General features: G+C 34.5%; 1 protein-coding gene across 1 annotated transcript in view; it reads right to left on the bottom strand.

Annotated features, from left to right (window-relative positions):
* The window catches only part of MTCL1 (microtubule crosslinking factor 1), a 103,807-nt gene that overhangs the window by 9,774 nt on the left and 74,364 nt on the right, over positions 1–19,669 (bottom strand). Inside the window, exons 7-14 of the mRNA XM_070940624.1 lie at positions 17,676–17,768; positions 16,066–16,296; positions 14,805–14,993; positions 11,292–11,459; positions 9,219–9,467; positions 6,134–6,436; positions 3,689–3,720; positions 1,833–3,372 (exon numbers count right to left, since the gene is read on the bottom strand). Coding sequence (XP_070796725.1) covers positions 1,833–3,372; positions 3,689–3,720; positions 6,134–6,436; positions 9,219–9,467; positions 11,292–11,459; positions 14,805–14,993; positions 16,066–16,296; positions 17,676–17,768 — 2,805 coding nt within the window. The remainder of the gene's footprint in view (positions 1–1,832; positions 3,373–3,688; positions 3,721–6,133; positions 6,437–9,218; positions 9,468–11,291; positions 11,460–14,804; positions 14,994–16,065; positions 16,297–17,675; positions 17,769–19,669) is intronic.

Below are 19,669 nucleotides of genomic sequence, written 5' to 3'. Positions count from 1 at the left end.
TATTGCAGGTTGACTGTGTCCACTGTCAGAAATTCGATCCTGACAGGTTCAAGATTGACTTAGCCTTCCATCCTTCCAAGGATGGAAGGCTGATAAAATGACGACCCGGATCGTTGGGGGCAATATGCTTAGAGGGCTATAAAGCGCTACAAAGCAGTATATAAATCTAAGTGTTATTGCTATTAAATATACATTAATCTATTAGTCTAAATTAGAGATATTTTCTATTACTGTCCATTAAAGGTTGACTAGCTTTACGCACTTCAAAAATAAATATACTAAACTGAGTTTAGCTATTATAATGAAATTTCATTCAGAGCCATGTATCCTATATACTGTAATGTAGCTCCTCTTCTTCCATCCCTAAACCTAAACATTTTTATTTGGAAAAGGACATTTTACTCTGCTAGAATATGCCAATTCAACTACAACTAGTGCCTCTCAACTACATGACCTAGAAGACTCCATTTGACTTCCTTTCTCCACATTTCTCTACATTACCTATACCAGTTTCAGTGTACTACTGTTCGAATTCTGCACTAGTTTGGAAACTAGTTTAGTTTGAAAACTAAATTAGCAAATATACAGTATATAGTTCAAAGATCAGATTTGTTTTCAATCTGATAGTTTATTGTAACCTCACATTCAATTCTGCTTAATCAATGTACATTCTAGGGAGCCATTCCTTGCAGCTAAGTTATTTTAGGATGGTGTAAAATGGGAGCATAGTGTGATATCTAAAAAACATTTCTTAAATGCTATATTGAACTTTCCTGAACTTTGGATCTTTTAGATATGTTAAAGTTCATTTGCCATAATCTTCTCCATAATCACACTCTACTTGACATCTGCTACTCATAATGAGTGTTAATAATAATAAAAAAAGGAGTACTAGGGAATTAAAATACAAAGCATGTAAAGTGTATTAGGTATTAGGAAACTCTGCAAGAATTGTTTAAACTACATAGAAAGTAATTGATATTAATATGAACCCTTCAGTTATTCTAACTGAAATCTAACCATACCATACCAAATATGCGAAACATATTTGAAGTTTGAAATTGCAATAGTAGCAATATATATTGATATATTTGCTACCTTCCAGATAGGAGAACCATCACCAAGATATGTAGTCTTGTGAAAAAGTATTCATATCTTTTTCTAATTTGCTAATTTGCTTTTTTTTAAATGTATCTTTGCAATTTATTGTTCTCAGAGCTTTATGTAGGAGTCTGATGAAAAACATCACCAGATAGCAAAAGTTGTACAAAATTTATTTTGAGCAAAGCATGGTTTCAATCTGTATGGTGAGAATTTCATTATTACAATAATGAAAGTCAAAGATATTAGATTTATATACCTAAATCAGTCCTGACTGTTCAATGAGCTAATCATAAGTACCCTAGTTATCCCTGTAATTGAATTGATTATATCAAGGAATAATTATTTTTTCCTATTGTTGAATTCCTTTTTTATTAAATAAATGAAGCAAGCACCAACTGTTCAGTAACATTAGGGCCTACATGAAGCTCTGATAATATTCAATGGCAAAGAAATGCAAAAATTCCAAGAGAGTGAATTTTTTTTCAACAGAATTATGTTCATTTTAGAAATCCAATGTCAAGTTCTCTGCGATTTATCATTTGGAAACATTATGTCTCCAAAAACCCATTTGGAAAGTATTGCTGTTATCAAGTTCTTCAAAAATTCACAACATACATAATAGCAATCAATTTCTTTTTGAGTCAAAACAATGTAAGTATTAAGCTGCACTTACAAACTACATGAACATTTCTAATTTGTTTTACTATGATAAGCATAAAACTTATTACCTCAATGGATCCTGGTTCAACTGTGACTATTTCTTTTGTGTGATGGTTTTCATTGCTAAGACTTGTAGGGGTATGTGAAGCTAAGGCATTCTCTATAAATTTCTTGTTCAGAATTCTGGCAGCATTTTCTGTTAGCATGTATCCTGGTGGAGCAGATAAATCTTGCCTGATACTTGTAATTTCACCTGTTTCGTCTTGTTGTGGTTCTGTACCCAAACGGAGAGGACTGGGTGACCTGCCCCGCATATCTGTGCACATATCTTGCATAGACCCAAGTTCTGGTCTGGGTTCTGCTGATCTTGACCGGCTGCTGGACCTGGAGCATCTTTGGAAAGTATCATAAGTGATAGGGGTATGGTCAATGATATTGAATAGACTAGAGAGGCCATCATTTATTGTAGTGTGAACTGGACTCTCTCTTGTAGTGGTGGATCTTGCCCAAGCAGATTCACTAAATCCTTTCTGAGGTGTGCTTGGTAATGTCCGGTTAATTGGCTGATCTGTTTTGGAACAAACTTTTTTCTGTAATTTTGGGGAGCCATATTTTGGAGAGCAACATGTTCGTTCATATTTGCCCTGGACTTTTTCAATAGCAGTATTCATTTGCCTGCTTCTTAAACTTCTTGATGGTGATGAAATAGGTGTAGAGCCCCCCTTTGGAGTCAGACATTTATGTGGACTGCTAGTGATTGTACGCAAAGTGTCTGTCTGTAAGCCCACATTGATAGTTTGAGTAGTCTGGGTCCCCATTGTTCTCATTCCATTAGTTTGACAAGCTGTGTCTCTGAATTGAAGATCTGTTGAGCTCGAATGTATTGCATTTCTGACAGAAAAAGCTACCTCTTTCATATCATCACTCATGTTTTTTGACAGCTCCAGATTGTGCAAGGATGAGGCAAAACCCATTGTAGTACAGATTGGACGTTCAATTGGATGAAGGCCAGTTTCTAGGAAATCATTATGATGTTTGGAGAGGTCACAGGACCATCTTCCAAACACTTCTGATGAAGCACTTTTGATCTCACCCACATTTCCTTTAGCTTTGGTCACGGGAAACAAAAAGTCCGTCTCAGGCTGATTTTTCCCTTCACTACCAGGGACAAGTGAGTTATCAAACCTTCGAACCAATGGTGGACTATGGAAGACTCTAACTCCTATTTTTTCTGTGACAATGTGACTTCTTGGTGATTGTTTCTGGCAGTGTTCAGGACTTGTCATGGTGTTAGTTGTCATAGTAACACTTGTGGTAAGATACCATGAAGATGGCTGGAATGGATCTGAAACAGATTTATTTCCTGCCTTTCCTATCTCTGTCCTTTCTGCCCATGTATCTGAAGGCCTTTCTAAAGTTCCACTCTGGTTTCCGGTAGTGTTGTAATCCCAATTTTTGTTAAATTCCTCTATGTATTTCAAATCATCAGGGGATAATGGAGGTGTTGTATCTTCTTTGGTGTTAGAGGATGGTATAGTCTTTTCAGGAAGAAAGGGAGAAATGTCCATCAAACGCTTGAACTCTGACATGGAGGAAACTGACATTGCCCTAAAGGAAGGAAGGAAGGAAGGAAGGAAGGAAGGAAGGAAGGAAGGAAGGAAGGAAGGAAGGAAGGAAGGAAGGAAAATATGAAAATCCTTTAAAAGATACTGGTTCATTCCTACTTTAAACTGTGGATTTCATTTTAAACTCTGAATGCTTGTGTATAACAAAACAAAAACAAAAAACCAACACGTTTACCAAACAACTGTCATGGAAAGATTCTAATAATTTTCAAATACATCTGAACTCACTGCAAATGTAGGTAAATGTGTTAATATATTACAGAGTTCGTTTGTGATTTCATTCTTTTGTCTTTACTCACCTTTGCAGATTTCCCTTGTGCATTTCTTCTTCCTGGAGGAAAATTAAGAGTTAATTTTGGATCTTGCATATATATGCATCAGTGGCTGTGTTTGCATTAGTTTACTTAATTGTTGGGATATATGAAAATCCTTTGAATAATGTATCAAAATCCTTTCTATATAATGGCTTCTGAGAGGATTTTGATGCCCTGATAGTTCACATAGAAAAGTGTAAAAAGTTCTAGACAATTATAGAATTTGTAATTCTTTAATTCAATATCATCAGGGAGGGGACAGGATACAAAAGGATTCATTATTTTTGGGGTTCATAGCACCGCAAAGTTTGAAAAAAACCCATCAAAACACATTTAGAGCTTTATTAGTATTAATAGCATAATGCCTCTTTCAAAAAAATGTATGACATAAGAGTAGCATCTTTTTTTAATCTTTTGTTTTGAAGAAAACTCAATAATACGCTACCACAGCAATATTATGAATGCCAATAATATATTCTCTATGGATAAAGAAAGCCCATTTCCCAAATTAAAAAAGCCCCAGAACCCTAGACCGAAAGGCAGTAGTAGGACTTCTTCTGGTGCTGTAAAATAATTGGTCAGAATAATTCTTCGATATTTAATTTTTGGTCTGGGTTAAAAGCACTCTTGAAAAGTTTACTGAATGGCATGACTAGATTCCAAGTAAATCTATTTGACTGACAACTCTAATATGGATGGAGATATGACTAAGTCAGCAATGCTTTTTATGCTTCGAATTAATCAAGTTTCCCGGTATCCTTTCAGATTCCACTTTTGTTCTGAAGCTGAATGAACCAAACTGAATTACAAATGGCCAAATTCTGTAAAGCAGAACCTGGCCTTTTTTTTTTTTTTTTTTGTCTTGTCAGTGGACAGGACTAGCCAGATAGTTTTTTTTTTTTTTTATTTGATTTCTCACATACTTTGGTTTCAGGACCCTTTTATATTCTTAGAAATGACTGAGGACCCCAAAGTGTGTAGGTTATATCTATCTATGTTTACTGTTTTAGAGATTAAAATGAGAAATTTTATTTTCATTTATTTAACTTTGTTGACCCACGGAGAGTCTTGGAGACCTCCTTGAGGACTACTGGACTAAACCAATAAGGTGCACTGGCTTATAGAAAACAGCCTGAAAAGATCTGTAAGAGCACACAGAAGGTCAGTGGAAGAATAGCTCCATTTGTGACTAAAAGGTTGTTTAGTTCAAAAACAAAGCCAGCTTCTCTATATTCACTTTAGCCAGGAGAGATAGCTTTAATGAAAGGCAGCTCAAGGCACCGCACCCATTCTACCAGGAAGCTTAGACTGGGAGCTTTACTATTCAGTTTCAGGTATCACATGTGTATGGCTACTGCTGGAATTTCCCACCAATTAACTACTATTTGTTTTGGAACCTTGAGAATATGATAGTGAAAATGTCAAGTAATGGTAGATATATAATTAGATTTGAAAGTTAGACCCATTGCCAGCATGGACTCCTACAGATCACACAAAACGCAAAATAGCAACTGCCTTGGCCTTCAATTAAATTTGTAGGCAAACTTTTAAATTATGTTAACATCTGTTAGAATATTTCTGCTCCAAAAGTTGCCATCCACAAAAATCTAGCATGAGTATCTCCTATAGAATGTTCTTTTTCTCTTCCAATGAAATTCACCACTTCACCAGTCAGTGTTCCCCATAGAGAACTTTCCTACCTTCCCAAGAACATCTCGTTCTGGTACTATGATAGGTAAGATTCTTAAATCCATGGAAGGACTTATATTTGCCATAGAACTGCAAACTCCTCTAAAGAAAGATACATCTAATTTTCTCCAAATTAGAATCCCCTTTCCCTAACTTATCTTGTATTCTGAAATTTGACTTAAAATGGTTCAGGAAACTTTTCACATATTAACATTTGTTTTTGTGTGTGTACACGTGTGTGTGTGTGTGTGTGTGTGTGTGTGTGTATACACACATACACACATGCACATACATACATATCTCTATTGCACAATATTTGGGAAACCCCTTCACTTTGATTTAGGTTATTTGCTTAAGGATGCAAATACCCAAATAAATAAAATAAATATTCAAACATTAATGTGTATTAAGAATATCCACAAGATCAAACTGCCTAGAGAGTAATATAAGAAGGTGTAATGTTATGTTTAACATTAGGTTAATTTCCCATTATTTGCACAGTTTCACTACTGTTCTTTAGACATATTATATGACTATGTTACTGCTTTGTTTTTGTATAAATAAGGCTTATACTTTAAACACTCTTGATATTTGATTTCAGTTCATAGTACTTAATAAAAAATAAAGATCAGAATGAAGTTGTCACTGGCTTATAAACTATAGGCATTTGATGAAAATATTTGTCACAATAGCAGTTTTAATTGTCATATAATTGATAGCATAAAAATGAAGCCACATTACCTCATTTACACAAGTTAACAACCTCTCCTGTTCCACTTTCTGAGATTGTGGTTCATTAGAATCATCTGGAGAATCGAGGGACAAGGTATCTAGAAATAAGTTTTCTGTGGCAGTGCATCTGTCACTTTCCTTCAATTTAGACAGTGATCGATCTTCAAATTGCATGGTTTCTGAATCAGAATAGGACCTTGACCCCAATGGATGAGGCACATGATGGCTCCCTTGGTGTGAAAATGAATGAAAGGCAGTTTCTTTTGAATCATAAAGAATGCTGTCCCCCCTTGATGGATTTACTTTTGGAGGCTGAGAAAGAGATTAATAATGGACAAGACATTAATACAGAGACTTAAGAGTTCTTAAGAGAGATAGAAAGTATGCAAGGTCTTCCTCGGTATTTCACGCTACTTTTATCTTTTTTTAATATTAGCATTATTTATATGAAACTTAATTATTGTACCCAGCCTAAATAAAAGTAGAGGTTAAAATTGTACAGTGTCTATGTTAAAGTATCTGAATAAATGCTGGAAAGAATTGCACTACTATTATTACATTAAAACACCACTTTCCTATAGTTGCTGTAGGATAAAAATTGGAGGAGGTAAAATTAATGTGGTAAACCAATGAATTCCTCCTTGCAGGCACTCCTATCGCAGTTCGGGTGGAAAAATTAATCCCTGCAAAAGTATTCTATTTAGACTGTTATGTTTTCTATTGATAGTATGCCATGGATATAATATTGAGTATATATTGGACATAATTCCACTTGGAGTTAGTACCACCATTTAGGATAGTCAAACCCTTTCTAGATGTATACTGACATAGGGTGAGTCTGAGTGCTGACTAATCTGAATTGTATACACTGAATTTAAAACCAATCTAGGCATTTATTATTTGGCATTGAGTTTTATGTTTACCTGTAACAACATGGAATAATAAAAAGCACCACTTCATAATTGGAGAATAACAAAAATGATCTGCAAAACATGTAATATGTTTCAGTCACAGGCAGCATAAAGTTAGATTTGATATATCTCAGGAGACACTAAAACCGTAAATTTGAAAGAAAGGCAATAGTGTAATTCCTTTAAAATGTAGGTCAACAATATATCAGCTAAAACTACTACCACAAATGAGCCATGCTTTGTATTTTTAGAAATGTTTCTCTTTTCAGTCACCTGACTTAAATTGTCAGAATAAAATGATTAAGGATTGTAAATTTGTTTATTTAGTTATTTATTCAATTTCTATGGCCGCCCAACTCAACCAAATGAACTCTGCGAGGTTTACAAAAAAATATAAAAAATAAATAAATAAAACAATTTAAAAAACATGAAAACAATAAAAATCTCAACAAAATAAATAAGTACAAATAGCAACCAGGATTAATCAACTAATAGTAAAGCCAAGTAATGGGTCCCTTAACATACCAGTTATGCTCTTGGAATGTTAATGTTAAGTCATTATCTGTATAGATTTGCTGTATCTACCCTTCCTTCAAAATGAAGGATCTTCCTTCATTTTATTCTTACACTTACACTTACACTTACACTTAGTGAATGACTATCCTGGACCAACACCTTAATCACTACCTCATGCTGCCTCCCATTTATTTTGAAATGTTTCAAATTATTACCCTCTTTCCCCCCCCCCCCCCCGTTCATATTCAGACACTCAATTCACAAATGACCACCTAGCCCTACAAATGTTGTTTCATTGTTAATATATGAGGAAAATTCCAGATCACCAATTGCCAGTCTGTAACATGTTATTGGAAGATAAGCAAAGTATTACATTTTGGAGATTGAAAAACTCAGCTAGTGGCAGAAAAGCATTTTTAATATGATTTTAAAAGCCAACAAGAGATATATTGATTGTGTAATATTTTTCCAGGAGTTAAGAAGTTCTATTCATTTCAGCTGTTGTATTCATTGGTGTAGAAATCTACATGACATTTATAAGTACAGTTTGTTTATAAAATAAAATAGTAGTGATTAGGCACATGAATCTTTGGAGGCTATGTATAAACCTTCTTGAACATTCATTATGAAAATCAAGAGCACAAAATCTAGTTTAAATAATTTGTGGGCAGAAATTCAGGCTAGAAAATATTCTCTATGTGAAAATGTATATCTGTGTAAAATTTCTATTGAAGAGTAATATAATGTATGGGCAGGATAATCCATTCTTTCATATATTTTTGAAACTGGCCAACAGTGATAAGATTATCTGAAATTTAGCTAGTTTCATCACTGAAATAAATAAGTACTTAGATTATAAGTACTTTAATGAGAATTAAACATTCTAATATTTCCTTCACTTTTTTGTTATAAATGCTGGGAAATGCATAAAAAGGTTTTCTTTGATGAATATGAACATCTTAAACAGATCTGCAGCAACATTACGCATATATTTGGGAACAAAGAAAACATTGTCTAAGATAAGGACTCATAACAAAAATATTTAAAGCAGGCATTTCCGAGACCAAAGTATCCATCTATAAAATGAAGGGGGAGGGGGGAAGTATCTAATAAAGTGAAGGCTAGTTCATGAAAGTTCATGCCACTGGTTGGTTTTTAACATGGTAGAAGAGGTTGCTGCTTTTGTTGCAAAAGACTATCATGATTGCAAAATCCTAAGTCTCCTGGTTTCATATACAGAGCCATAGAAACTTCAAAATACACTTGTGTTCTCCTATAGCTGACCACCTGTTAGGTAGTTAGGCTGGAGTTTACAAATATTTTCCTGTTTTTACTTGTGATGAGAATCCCATAAAAATAATCACTGTGAATTTTGGTTTTCAACAGTAAATATTTTTTTCTGTCTGAGAAACAAAACAGTATTTTTGACAGAAATGAAATACACAAGAAAAGAATTGTAATATTTAGCAAATTTCCCAGGGACTAGTAAGGGTGCTTTTGATTTGGTTGTAGACTTCGTAGAAAGGGAGCCATCTTAGTCTATGATGGAGTCTGGAAGCTTCTTTTCTGATTAACAGATTTTATTGAAGGTATAAATCTAATACTCCTTTGGAACAGAGATCCTGAGATGTATCTTGTTTTAATCAGAATATCATACTGTAACTTACCTGTTCTACTTTCCTGAGCAGATCCTTTTTTTGCCTCTCCCATTCTCGCCGGTCTTTGTCAAGTCTTTCTAAAAGCTCTACTTTTTCTTTTTTCCAGTTTTTTTCATTGTGCTGAATTTGCCATTGCAAGTCCATTACTAATCGATGATTCTCTGCTAAGAGATTCTTGTGTTCCTCTCTCTCCCTTATGAAAGCTGTTGTGGCATCAATGCCAGTCTGACTCTGTGCTTTTCCAGTCTTCCCTTCCAGCTATAAATTAAAACAAAAGTTCCCAATGGCACAATAGTTTTTCATAGAAATTAACAGGATTTGCTACCAAATTCAACATAAGCTTTGACATTTTGATTTGAAAGAACAACTATAAAATGGGAACAATGTTTATCTAATTTGTAGCTTAAGATTGCAATTCAATTAAAAATCTCACTGAAGTTTATGATTCATGGCTCAGAATGTATATTAACTCTGATGCTTTATATTACAAAGGGAGTTCAAATGAAAACCTATTTCCAGTACCAACCTTCTTTACCTGACTGCTGGTTATAGCATGTTATAAAAAATAATATGATAATATGTAAGTATATTTATAGAACGCAAGAACATGTTAAATAAATAATATATATAATTATAAAGAAAGAATATAAAAAGAATAAGGCTATTACAACCATAGATGCTACTGCAGCTCAGTAAGAAAATAAGATAAAAAAATAGTTTTATGTCTTCATTTTATAAGTTGTTACTTTCAAGAATAGAAATGTATTATTTCTTGACTGAAACCCACAATCTGAATTGCTTAGATTTGGTACACTCTCACAATTTCTAATATTCTCAGAGGAATTTCTACATCAGGACATTTCCACACAGTCAACTTCATCATCTTCCAAATACTCAGAGCTACTTCTCACCTGCCTTGACTGCAGCCTTTGTGAGAATTCAAAATGAGGCAGCAGAATATACAGCCAATCAAAAAGGAAACAAGATCTTCACCTCCCACAAGAACCTCATTCCTGTCTTCATAGCATACTTGTTGTATAGTGTGATAAAGGATTTTTCAGAGCAGCTATTAACTGCAAAGCAAGTCTGAAGCCTAAGGCAAACATTTTGGGTCACTAATGAAGTTTAGCAGCTACTCATATAAAAAACAAAAGCAGCAGAGATGTTGGTTCTGCTAGTAAGTAACTTTTGCCAAACTGTCTCATTTCCCAAATCTGTTAAGGTTCAACATCATAAATGGGAAAACTGTGATTGAGCTATATGAGTGAAAAAAAAAATCTCAGTTATTCAATGCCAACGATGGCACAGGCTCACAAGAGGCAGAATGCCAGTCCAGGAGAACTGCCAAAATACCACCTGAAAGTGTGCTCATTCTAAAGCAACAGAGACCCTACAGAGAAAACATGAATTAATTTTTAATGTTGTGCTTTCACCCCAGTTTTTGACTGCAGTCACAGTGGCTGCCTGGACAAATCTTGGAAGCTTTCTGGGAAAGATTTTTGGAAGCAGTTTGCCATAGGATCCTTCCTACAGATGAGAGAAAGTGACTGGCCCAAAATCACCCAGCTGGACTTCATGCCTAAGGGAGGAGTAGAAATCAAGGTTTCCCGATTTATAGCCTGATGCCTTAACCACTAGACCAGTGATGGCTAACCTTTTCCGGGCTGAGTGCCCAAAGCACACGTGCATACATGCGAATGCGCGCACATGCACCTGAACCCCAAAAAGCAATGCGCACGCGGCCTCCAGCAGGTGCCCTGCCCTGTGCATGCGCCCCCTGCATGCGCCCCACCCCCGCGCATGCATGGCAGAGACCCGAAGACCAGCTGATAGGCAGGAGGCACATGCTTATGCGCAAAAGACCTGAACTGGAGCGATGGCTTGCATGCCATCAGAGAGGACACCATACGCCACCTCTGGCACGCGTGCCATAGGCACATCACGGCACTAGATGATACTGGCTTTCATGTTTTCAAACTGTTTTCAAACTGAAATCATCAGATCCTGAACAGCTCTTTGCAGGAAGCTGTACCTCACTTACAGAGTCATGCCCTCTGACTCAAATTATGGGAAAAAACATACCTGCTCCAGCTGACAGTTCAGTTTAGTCCATTCCATTTCCCATGCAGCTTTGTCAGTGGCATATTGTTGTTGCAAATCATGGCGCTCTTGCTCATCGTCTTGGAGTTCTGATTGGAAGTTATCCAACAATATTTTCAGGGCATGCAAGAGTCGGCTATTATCCTTTGCCTGAAAAAAATCAAAGCTGTCTGCAGTTCTGAAATATTGTCATTCAACCACCACTTTATAAACTATGGGATCATGTCTATGGAGATTCTCAGTCATTCAGGTCATGGTTGTCCCAAAGGTGATTTTTTAAGAGGCTTTCTGGTTTGTTTGGGTTTTTTTGAAGACATTTCACTTCTCATCCAAGAAGCCTCTTGAAATAGCACCTTTGGGATATGGGATTAAAGCTTTTCTCTTCCCTAATATAGTTATGGGCTTCAAAAAAGAAGATAATCTGGAAAAAAAGGAATATTCAGCAAGTCCACAAAAGACTTGGCACTTCTCCCAATTAATAGTAAGTTTTAACAACATGACTGAACTTTTTATAACAATCAATTAGTTATTTAAAAAGAGTATATAATATATTGGTCTCTAACACACACAACAACAGAAAGAGCAGTCTATAGTCTAAAAACCTAGCTGGATTCTACAGGCAAGGTGGACAGCTAAAGCTTGCCAGGATTCAGCGTCCTCCATTTTCTGACACAATTTTTTTCGAGATTACTTTACTACAGAGGAAAAAAGCTGCAGAAAGATTTTCTCTCCTTGCTAGTTTGTTCCTCTACTCTTCAGCCTGGAGTCAAGGTTTTAAAAGGGATATTAGTTAGAGGGCAGAGGGAGAGTTTAGTTTTAACACCTAACTGGGGCAAGGGTGGGGGAGGGAAGATTTACAAGTCAGCGTTTTGGTTTTTTATTGAAGAAATATGGCTGGAAGGGAGGGAGAATAAACTAGGGAAATGTCTTGGGAAACTTGTCCTGAAGCTGCCTTTTATGTAAGGTCCAAAGCCTAGAGAGGGAGCAGAGTTTTGCAGCTTCCCTGCTTTTCAGGGGCCAGAAGACAGGTGCAGAAAGCAGCTGCCATTTTAGGGGTGCTGAAAATGGTGGCCTCTCCCAGGAGGCATAGGGAGCAGGCCTAAGCGCTGGGGGGAGTGATGGAAGACAGACAGGGGAGAGCTCTACAACATCCCTGGGGTCTGTCATATGTGTGAATGAAGGGAGGTGGGCTGCACCTGTCATAACTTTGAAATGGGATCATTTATAATTTTGGGGTGTCGGTCATTGTTTTGAACGGTTGTTAAATGGCCTGTTGTTCCTCAAGATAAATGTTGAGGCAATCAGTTTTTGAGATTTTTTTTTGCCTCATTCTCAAACAGTACTAGTTTTATTCTTCATGTTTCTATCACCAAAAGCAATATAAAGTATATTAGAAATCAGTATCTCAGTAGAATATATTTTAAAATCACAACTAAAATATAGAGGTTCGGTAATCTGAATGGCTCATAACATTTAAAAAGTTCAAAACCTGTATTTAAATGTGCATACATTTCTACTTAAACCAACAAAAGAGATCACAAAATATTTTGCCACTGTTTTAAATTGTGATGGCTCAGGCTCCAGTGTAATTCTGGTGGAAATTGAAGCTAGAGGACTGGCAATAGTTGAGCAAAAAGTCTCTACTTTTTAGTTACAAGAAAATAATATTTGGCGTGGGCTAGATGGTTAGGTTAAGTAAATAGGCACATCAAAAACCACAAGTAGATTTTCCAAATAAACTAGGTGTGTACTTGCACAAGGGCCTCCCTTCACCCCAGATTTCTTAAGTAATTTTAAAGGTAGACAAGAAGAGAGGCTGAATATGTAGGACATACTAAGCATATTAGCCCATACAATAATAAACATAGACGTTTTTCAAGAGTGAGGATGAAATGATACCAAACATATCACAATTAAAGATAAATGCAGTATATTGAATCTACATGCCACTTCACCTGATAGAATTTGTAATCCAAGGGCCAGGAGGCAGAGGTATAGTGTTTAAATATGAAATACTAGACTAATTTTGACGTACTTTTTAATTAAAAATGTCTTTTGGTGGCAAGTGAATGCCATTGCAAGGAAGGTATTACACTGTGAATCCTTGATACATATAGAAAAAAAACCTTCTTGCAAGTAGATATTTTTGTGTTTGCACAGAACAAGCACAAAGAATTTCATAGAGCCATCTGTCATTGTAAAATATATCCTTGATTTGGTAGTATACCATTTATCTATCACATAACAATTTAAACTATTATCTCAAGAAAGTATGCAGATATCATCCAAGGCTAAAAATGTGGAATATCATTTCTATTAATATTTTGTAAATTCAATTGCTCTTTTATAAATATTATTTGTCTGGAAAAATTAAATGCTGTTCCTTGCTGCCCATAAACAAACTGAAATATTTCTATTCGTATCAGCTTTTACCAATTTTTTCTTACTATCTATGTCAATTTTCATGTTCAACATTCAACATCAATATTCAACATCAATATTCTACACATATCAATTTAATTATACAGTTTTTTCTTGTAACTATTAGTAGAATCAGCACTGATGGAACAGAAAGCTTTTTAAATTTTAACCCCAGGACTATGAAATGTCTTGTTATTTATTGACTCCACTAGAACAGAGAGCATGATTTATTTAAATAGATTTTAAAAAGCTTTGCATTTAGATTAGTTTTGGACTTTTAAACTTTAGGATATATACACTGAGACACATCAATTTGAAACTGTTATTTGGTTACTTTTATTTACTTCAATTAATTGATTAATTAATTCTTATATTTTATTATTCATATTATTCATTGCTTTAATAAAGTTTTATTGAATGATACAATTTTCCTATACAAAACCAGTAGTTATCATACTTTAGATCGAACTACCTAAATCAGCGGTCCCCAACTTTTTTGGCTCCACAGAATGGCACTGGCAGAAGCATGGGGGGAGGAGATGGTTTCAGTGTGCAACCTAATCCCACATATGCACAAAGCTTCATGGGCTCTCCCGTCGCTTCCACAACCCGGGTTTCCAATGGACCATGGACCAGTCGCCCGGCCTGGGGGTTGGGGACTTCTGGGCTAAATTGCCAATAGTTTTACAGAAAGTGGATTGAACTGCAAGTCAGTGATGGTATTTGAAAAGGAGATTGCTAATTAATCTCTTGGTATATTTTGATGTCTTAACACTGTATCTGTATGTAGGTCATGCCCCAATTTGGAAACTCTCTCAATACATTTGTGAGAAAAAGATTAAAATGAATTAACTCTTACAGTAGTGATTGAGAAGCAAATTGCTATGGAAATGCTTAGGTGAAATAAACATGTACATTCTGCATACCACCATTCAATGGGATACCTTTCTCAGCACTACTTTCTATTTGGGATAATTGTTTACAATACAAAATAGAATAGACAGAATGGATAAAACAACAAAATCACAGATAACTCTCATGACAGAATAAGCACCTGTACATTTGCCTTGATACCTGCTTTTGTAGCTGCAACACCTCTGCTGTCTGTAGTTGTGGTCCATGGCTGCTTATTTCTACTGTGGAATGATGGGAGTAATTTGTCATTGCAAAAACAGTATCTTCTTCCTCCTCTTCCTCCCCCTCTTCGTCACCTTTTTGTTCAGTCTGAAAGGTGAATTCTAGCATGGGATCAAGGTGTTCTACCTAAAATTTCAAATGAATTAAAACAAATACAATCCTATATGAAAGAAAGAAATTCCTACATGAAATAACTACCTATTTCATAGATTTTCCTTATTTCTTTCTATGAGCGCATGGATGCTTAACTGTTTATGAAATCAAATTGATGAAATGGATAAAAATTTGTTACATCCTACAAACAAGTTACTCCCTATTTTTTTTAAATATATAGTTTGTTCATGATTCGTATTAACTAGGCTTCCCACATTTAATACCCTCAGAATTCTTTGAGAGTAGATTGATTACAATTTCAAGATTAACTTGAAATTATGGTGCTAACCGTTAGAGGACTGTAGTTTGCAAAAAGACTGATTTAATTAATAAACTTCAGTATTAAAAATCAATACATATATAAACAAACAAACAAACCATTATTTTAATCTTATTGACCAAATCCTGAGATTCTGAGATTTCTAGAATCATAGATCTAATCTCATATTGGGCAAAAATTAACACAATAGGCTTTGTAATTAACTGTATTGATTTGGCCTCTATATTGGTATATAAAATTATTAGTATATAAATGAATTTAAAAAGAGAATATATGCTGCTATATAATTCTTTTTATTGCTCCTGCTTTTAATTAATACAAAACTCATAATGAACAAAATAAATTATAATTCTATTTCTGCACACAATATTTTTAAATTCTAATGTAAAGTGTCATTTGGTTCTTCTGAAGAAAGATATCCTAAGCTGCATGAGAGGCAGAAAAAATGTTGGGTTTGTAAAGTTGTTTTATCCCACAGTGTTATGGCACCTTTAAAATTTAAAGGTAACAGATAACCTGGGATATCTGCAGAAATGAATATATAGTGCTACCTTTTTTCTTTGATAAGCCTAATTAGTTTCAAGTACCAGTTTGATATCTTTTCTGTGTAAAAACATTGTGACAAGAAATTACAATACCACATTAAAGGTAGTTTTGGCATCTGAACTTGAAGTAATGTTATTTCTTAAAATATGTTTTGCCTATAATAACACTATTATCATCACATTTCTAGCTTTACTTCATTAAATAATATGGGACAGTTACCTCAAGTATGTCTTCTTCTTGCTTCTCTATTTGCCTGCCATGCCGCCAATGTTTTAGCAACCATTTCAATTTCACATATAGGATAAAAATGTTCTGCTTGAAATGTCTGAGTTCTTGATCCATTAGAATTTTCTCCTGACTCCAAGTTTTCTCTTCTAGTTTGTTCTGTAAAGTCAAGCTTTGTACCTCCAAATCTTTTCTTTGCAAGTTTTGCAGATGGTCTTCTTCCAACTTTAAATAGAACAAGTATGCACAAAATGAATAGAATATTGTCCTTAAGCAGCTTGTTACTGGAATCTGCCCCCCTTCCCCCATATCCATTTGAGCAAAAAACCCACCAAGATTGCCAATTCTAATTATTATCACCAGATTTTATCAAGGGATCCATCTTTCAAGAAACCCAAAGATCTCAGGTTGAAGACTTAATTTAATTAACCATAGTAACTTGCTGGAAAAAAAATTACACAGCTCATTTATTGTAACAAGCTGGATTAGATTTCTGTAGTGTAAGCATTTGTATTCTCTGAGTATAAACATTGTCTCTTCACTGAATTCTTTCAATGTGTTGCTTACATGATCCTGGACTTGATATTATATGGGGGACTAAAATACCTAACTTTATTTTCAACTAATAATTAGAAAAATCAATAGGGTATGATTCTATATTATTTATGTTCTCTATGGATGAGGCCTTTTTTTTTTTTGAGGAGTAGAGTGTTATTTTTATATCTTAAGAAAGAGAGATTCTTACTTTCCAAACCAATTGTTGAAAGGGCCTTAGTAATGAATCATCCTTGAAAATTTTGGTAGAACAAACTATCCATAGAATATATCTATGATTATGAACCATCCAGGCATAGAATATGAAGAATCTCTCTCGATTCAAATGTTTGAATATTCAGCAAAAGACTTTGGTTTTTTTACCTCCTTTAAGATGTCAGTGTTGAGTTTTTAAACAAAGAAACATACTATACATACATATGTATACACAAACACAAACATGTAATATACATATACTGTATAGTCAATTAATTATCACTTCTAAAGATGTACAGCTCTGTAATCCATCAATCAACTGATGCTATCTAGATCTAAAAAACCAAACATTACGCAATCATATCTATAATTTTGTATCTGCTTCATCTATAATAAATCATATTAGTAAAATAATTTTAAAAGATAGCAATTTCTAGATTCTTTGCACAAAATTCTTTTATAAAAATGATTAGAAAAATGCTAATTATTTTCAGTAAATTCCAATTACATTAGTTTTATAATAGCAGCTTACAATATATGGAACTGGACGCACAAAAAATTCAAAATGAGAATGAGAAAACTTTATACCATATTATATTCCTGTAACCAATAATATTCCTGTAGTCATGTAATCCATTTTCCAAATAATATGACTGGCAGCCAGAATTTGATTTATACCTGAAAATTATATAGATTAAAAAAAAATCATTTGTCCCTTAAAGCTGTTTCAGCAATTCTTAATTATCCATAACCAAACATATATAATGTCAGAACGCTTTTTCACAAATATATGGTGCTTCTAATAGTAAGCAAACGGATAAAGTTTTCTTCCATTAACTATTTAATGTATTTACCTGAATTATCCTTTCTGAAAAGGTTTCTTGCACTTCTTGTCGAAGTTTCACCTCCTGCTCTAGCTGAGTCTGAAGGTCCTGTATCGATACATTCTGTACAGGTAAAACATGGCAGTCCCTGAGCTGATAAGCAGGATAACAGTTCTTATAAAGGTAACAAAACTTTAGGATATATACCACTGAGACTTAAAACTATACAATCAAGATAGTGTTCAAATACATGCTATGTTCATAATTAGTGAAAAACCTGCACAAAAATTTTCTGTTGATGAATCTGGTGATGCATTTTTTGATTGAATGTCTATTTAAAATCCATATAAGGATCTGCTTTAGCTATGGTATGGACAGCTAGATTATTTGTAACCATAGTTATCTATGCAGACATACATATGGATTTTTGAAGTGCACAGAAGCACTTACAGAAAGTTATCATTTATCAAACTTCGGATTTAAAGTTTATTTTGGTTTCAGTCTCATCAATACTCCTAGAACCAAAGTACTTACTGAAGTAAGTACCAGAAAATTAAAATGCTGGTGAATAGTGAATTTTATTTATTAAATTTATGTTTTTTGTCCTGGAGGAAGAGCCAATATCTCACTGAGCTGGTGATTGGCAATATGAATACACAATACGCTTTGTGCTTTCTGACTTACTGCATCTATTTCTGACTCTGAATTGAAGTCTTTTTCTTTGAAAAAGACAGATCAGCTGAGTTGTATAAGATGAGCCAATCAATTATGCTGTAGAGTTTTGAAATGAAACTGAAATGTCATCTGCTATACAACATGCATGCTACTATGGAAAATGCAGACATTTGTGGACTTGTAGTAAGCATGGTACCATGGCAGATCACCACTGAAGGTTCAATATCAGGTAGCTTGGTTATTCCAGTAATTGGCTGAAGGAAAGCCACTGGGTGAATCATCTAGTAATATTATAGCTCTGAGGATGAATGTCCACTGTTAGAGTAGTTTCATAGCCAGTTGCCAAATTATGGAGTAGTACCTCGGACACCACAGATCATAGAGTTATTCTTGCTACCAGGAAAATAGATATTTTCCTGAAAATAGGAAATAAAAGGAAAATAGAAGAAATAGCATCTCAGCTAAATCAGTTTGAACAACTCCAGATATGGCACTTGCTTTCTCTGGTGGAAAAGAAATGAAAAAGAATGAGGAGTGAATCTAGGCAGTGTATTCTTTACCAAAAATCTCAGTTATAGTTGTTTTCTATGAAAACTTCATAGATACAAAATGTATCTGATGCACAGAGAGATGAAGAATCAATTTGTTCTCTCTTTGTAATAAAATATACCCATGAACACATGCATGTCAACCCTACTTCCAGTGAAGATAATGAAGCACAATGTCACAATTGTGTACATGTGGAGATTAATTGTAATTGGATAAGGGATTATGTAAACTAATAAAAAAGTGGGTGCATGTGGCAAGTTCAGATATGACAACAGCATGTGTGTAGGATCAGTGAGTGCAAATACTTTACAGTTCCAAATATGTTACAGTATAGAAGTTAATTCTTAATTTAAAACGTCTTCAAGCATTCTGCCCTTTTTGCTCACCAACATTTTTAATTCCTTAATCTTAAAGCAGAAAAGTTTAGATAGAGTCAGGCACCAAGCATCTGAATTTCAGAAGCTAATGCTAAAATAAAATTAAAGAGGGAAGTACATTAAATAATAGTCACATTTTTAAACCTGATTATTTATTTTCCTGACATCCTGCCAATAGGTTTGAATAGCAAAGGGTATTATATATATATAGGCAGAGGAGTCTGGTTTATGCTTCAACAATGGTTAATTAATTGGAACATCTTAGTTACATATGTTATCTGACCTTCACTTGAACTGCACAGCATAACTGAACCTTGCTTTTTCTCTTGAAGGGTTAATGTTATTATGCTGACATATGAACAAATTGCAGGTGTATTAACCTTTATAAAAGAACATTTCAGTTACCTGTGGTGTGATCCTGCA

Source organism: Pituophis catenifer, unplaced genomic scaffold (assembly GCF_029215685.1).
Source record: "Pituophis catenifer annectens isolate HBS135680 unplaced genomic scaffold, rPitCat1.0.hap2 SCAF_3, whole genome shotgun sequence".
NCBI classification, from domain to species: Eukaryota; Metazoa; Chordata; class Lepidosauria; order Squamata; family Colubridae; genus Pituophis; species Pituophis catenifer.
The sequence above is the reverse complement of the archived record's forward strand: the minus strand, read 5'-3'. Positions and strand labels throughout refer to the sequence as shown.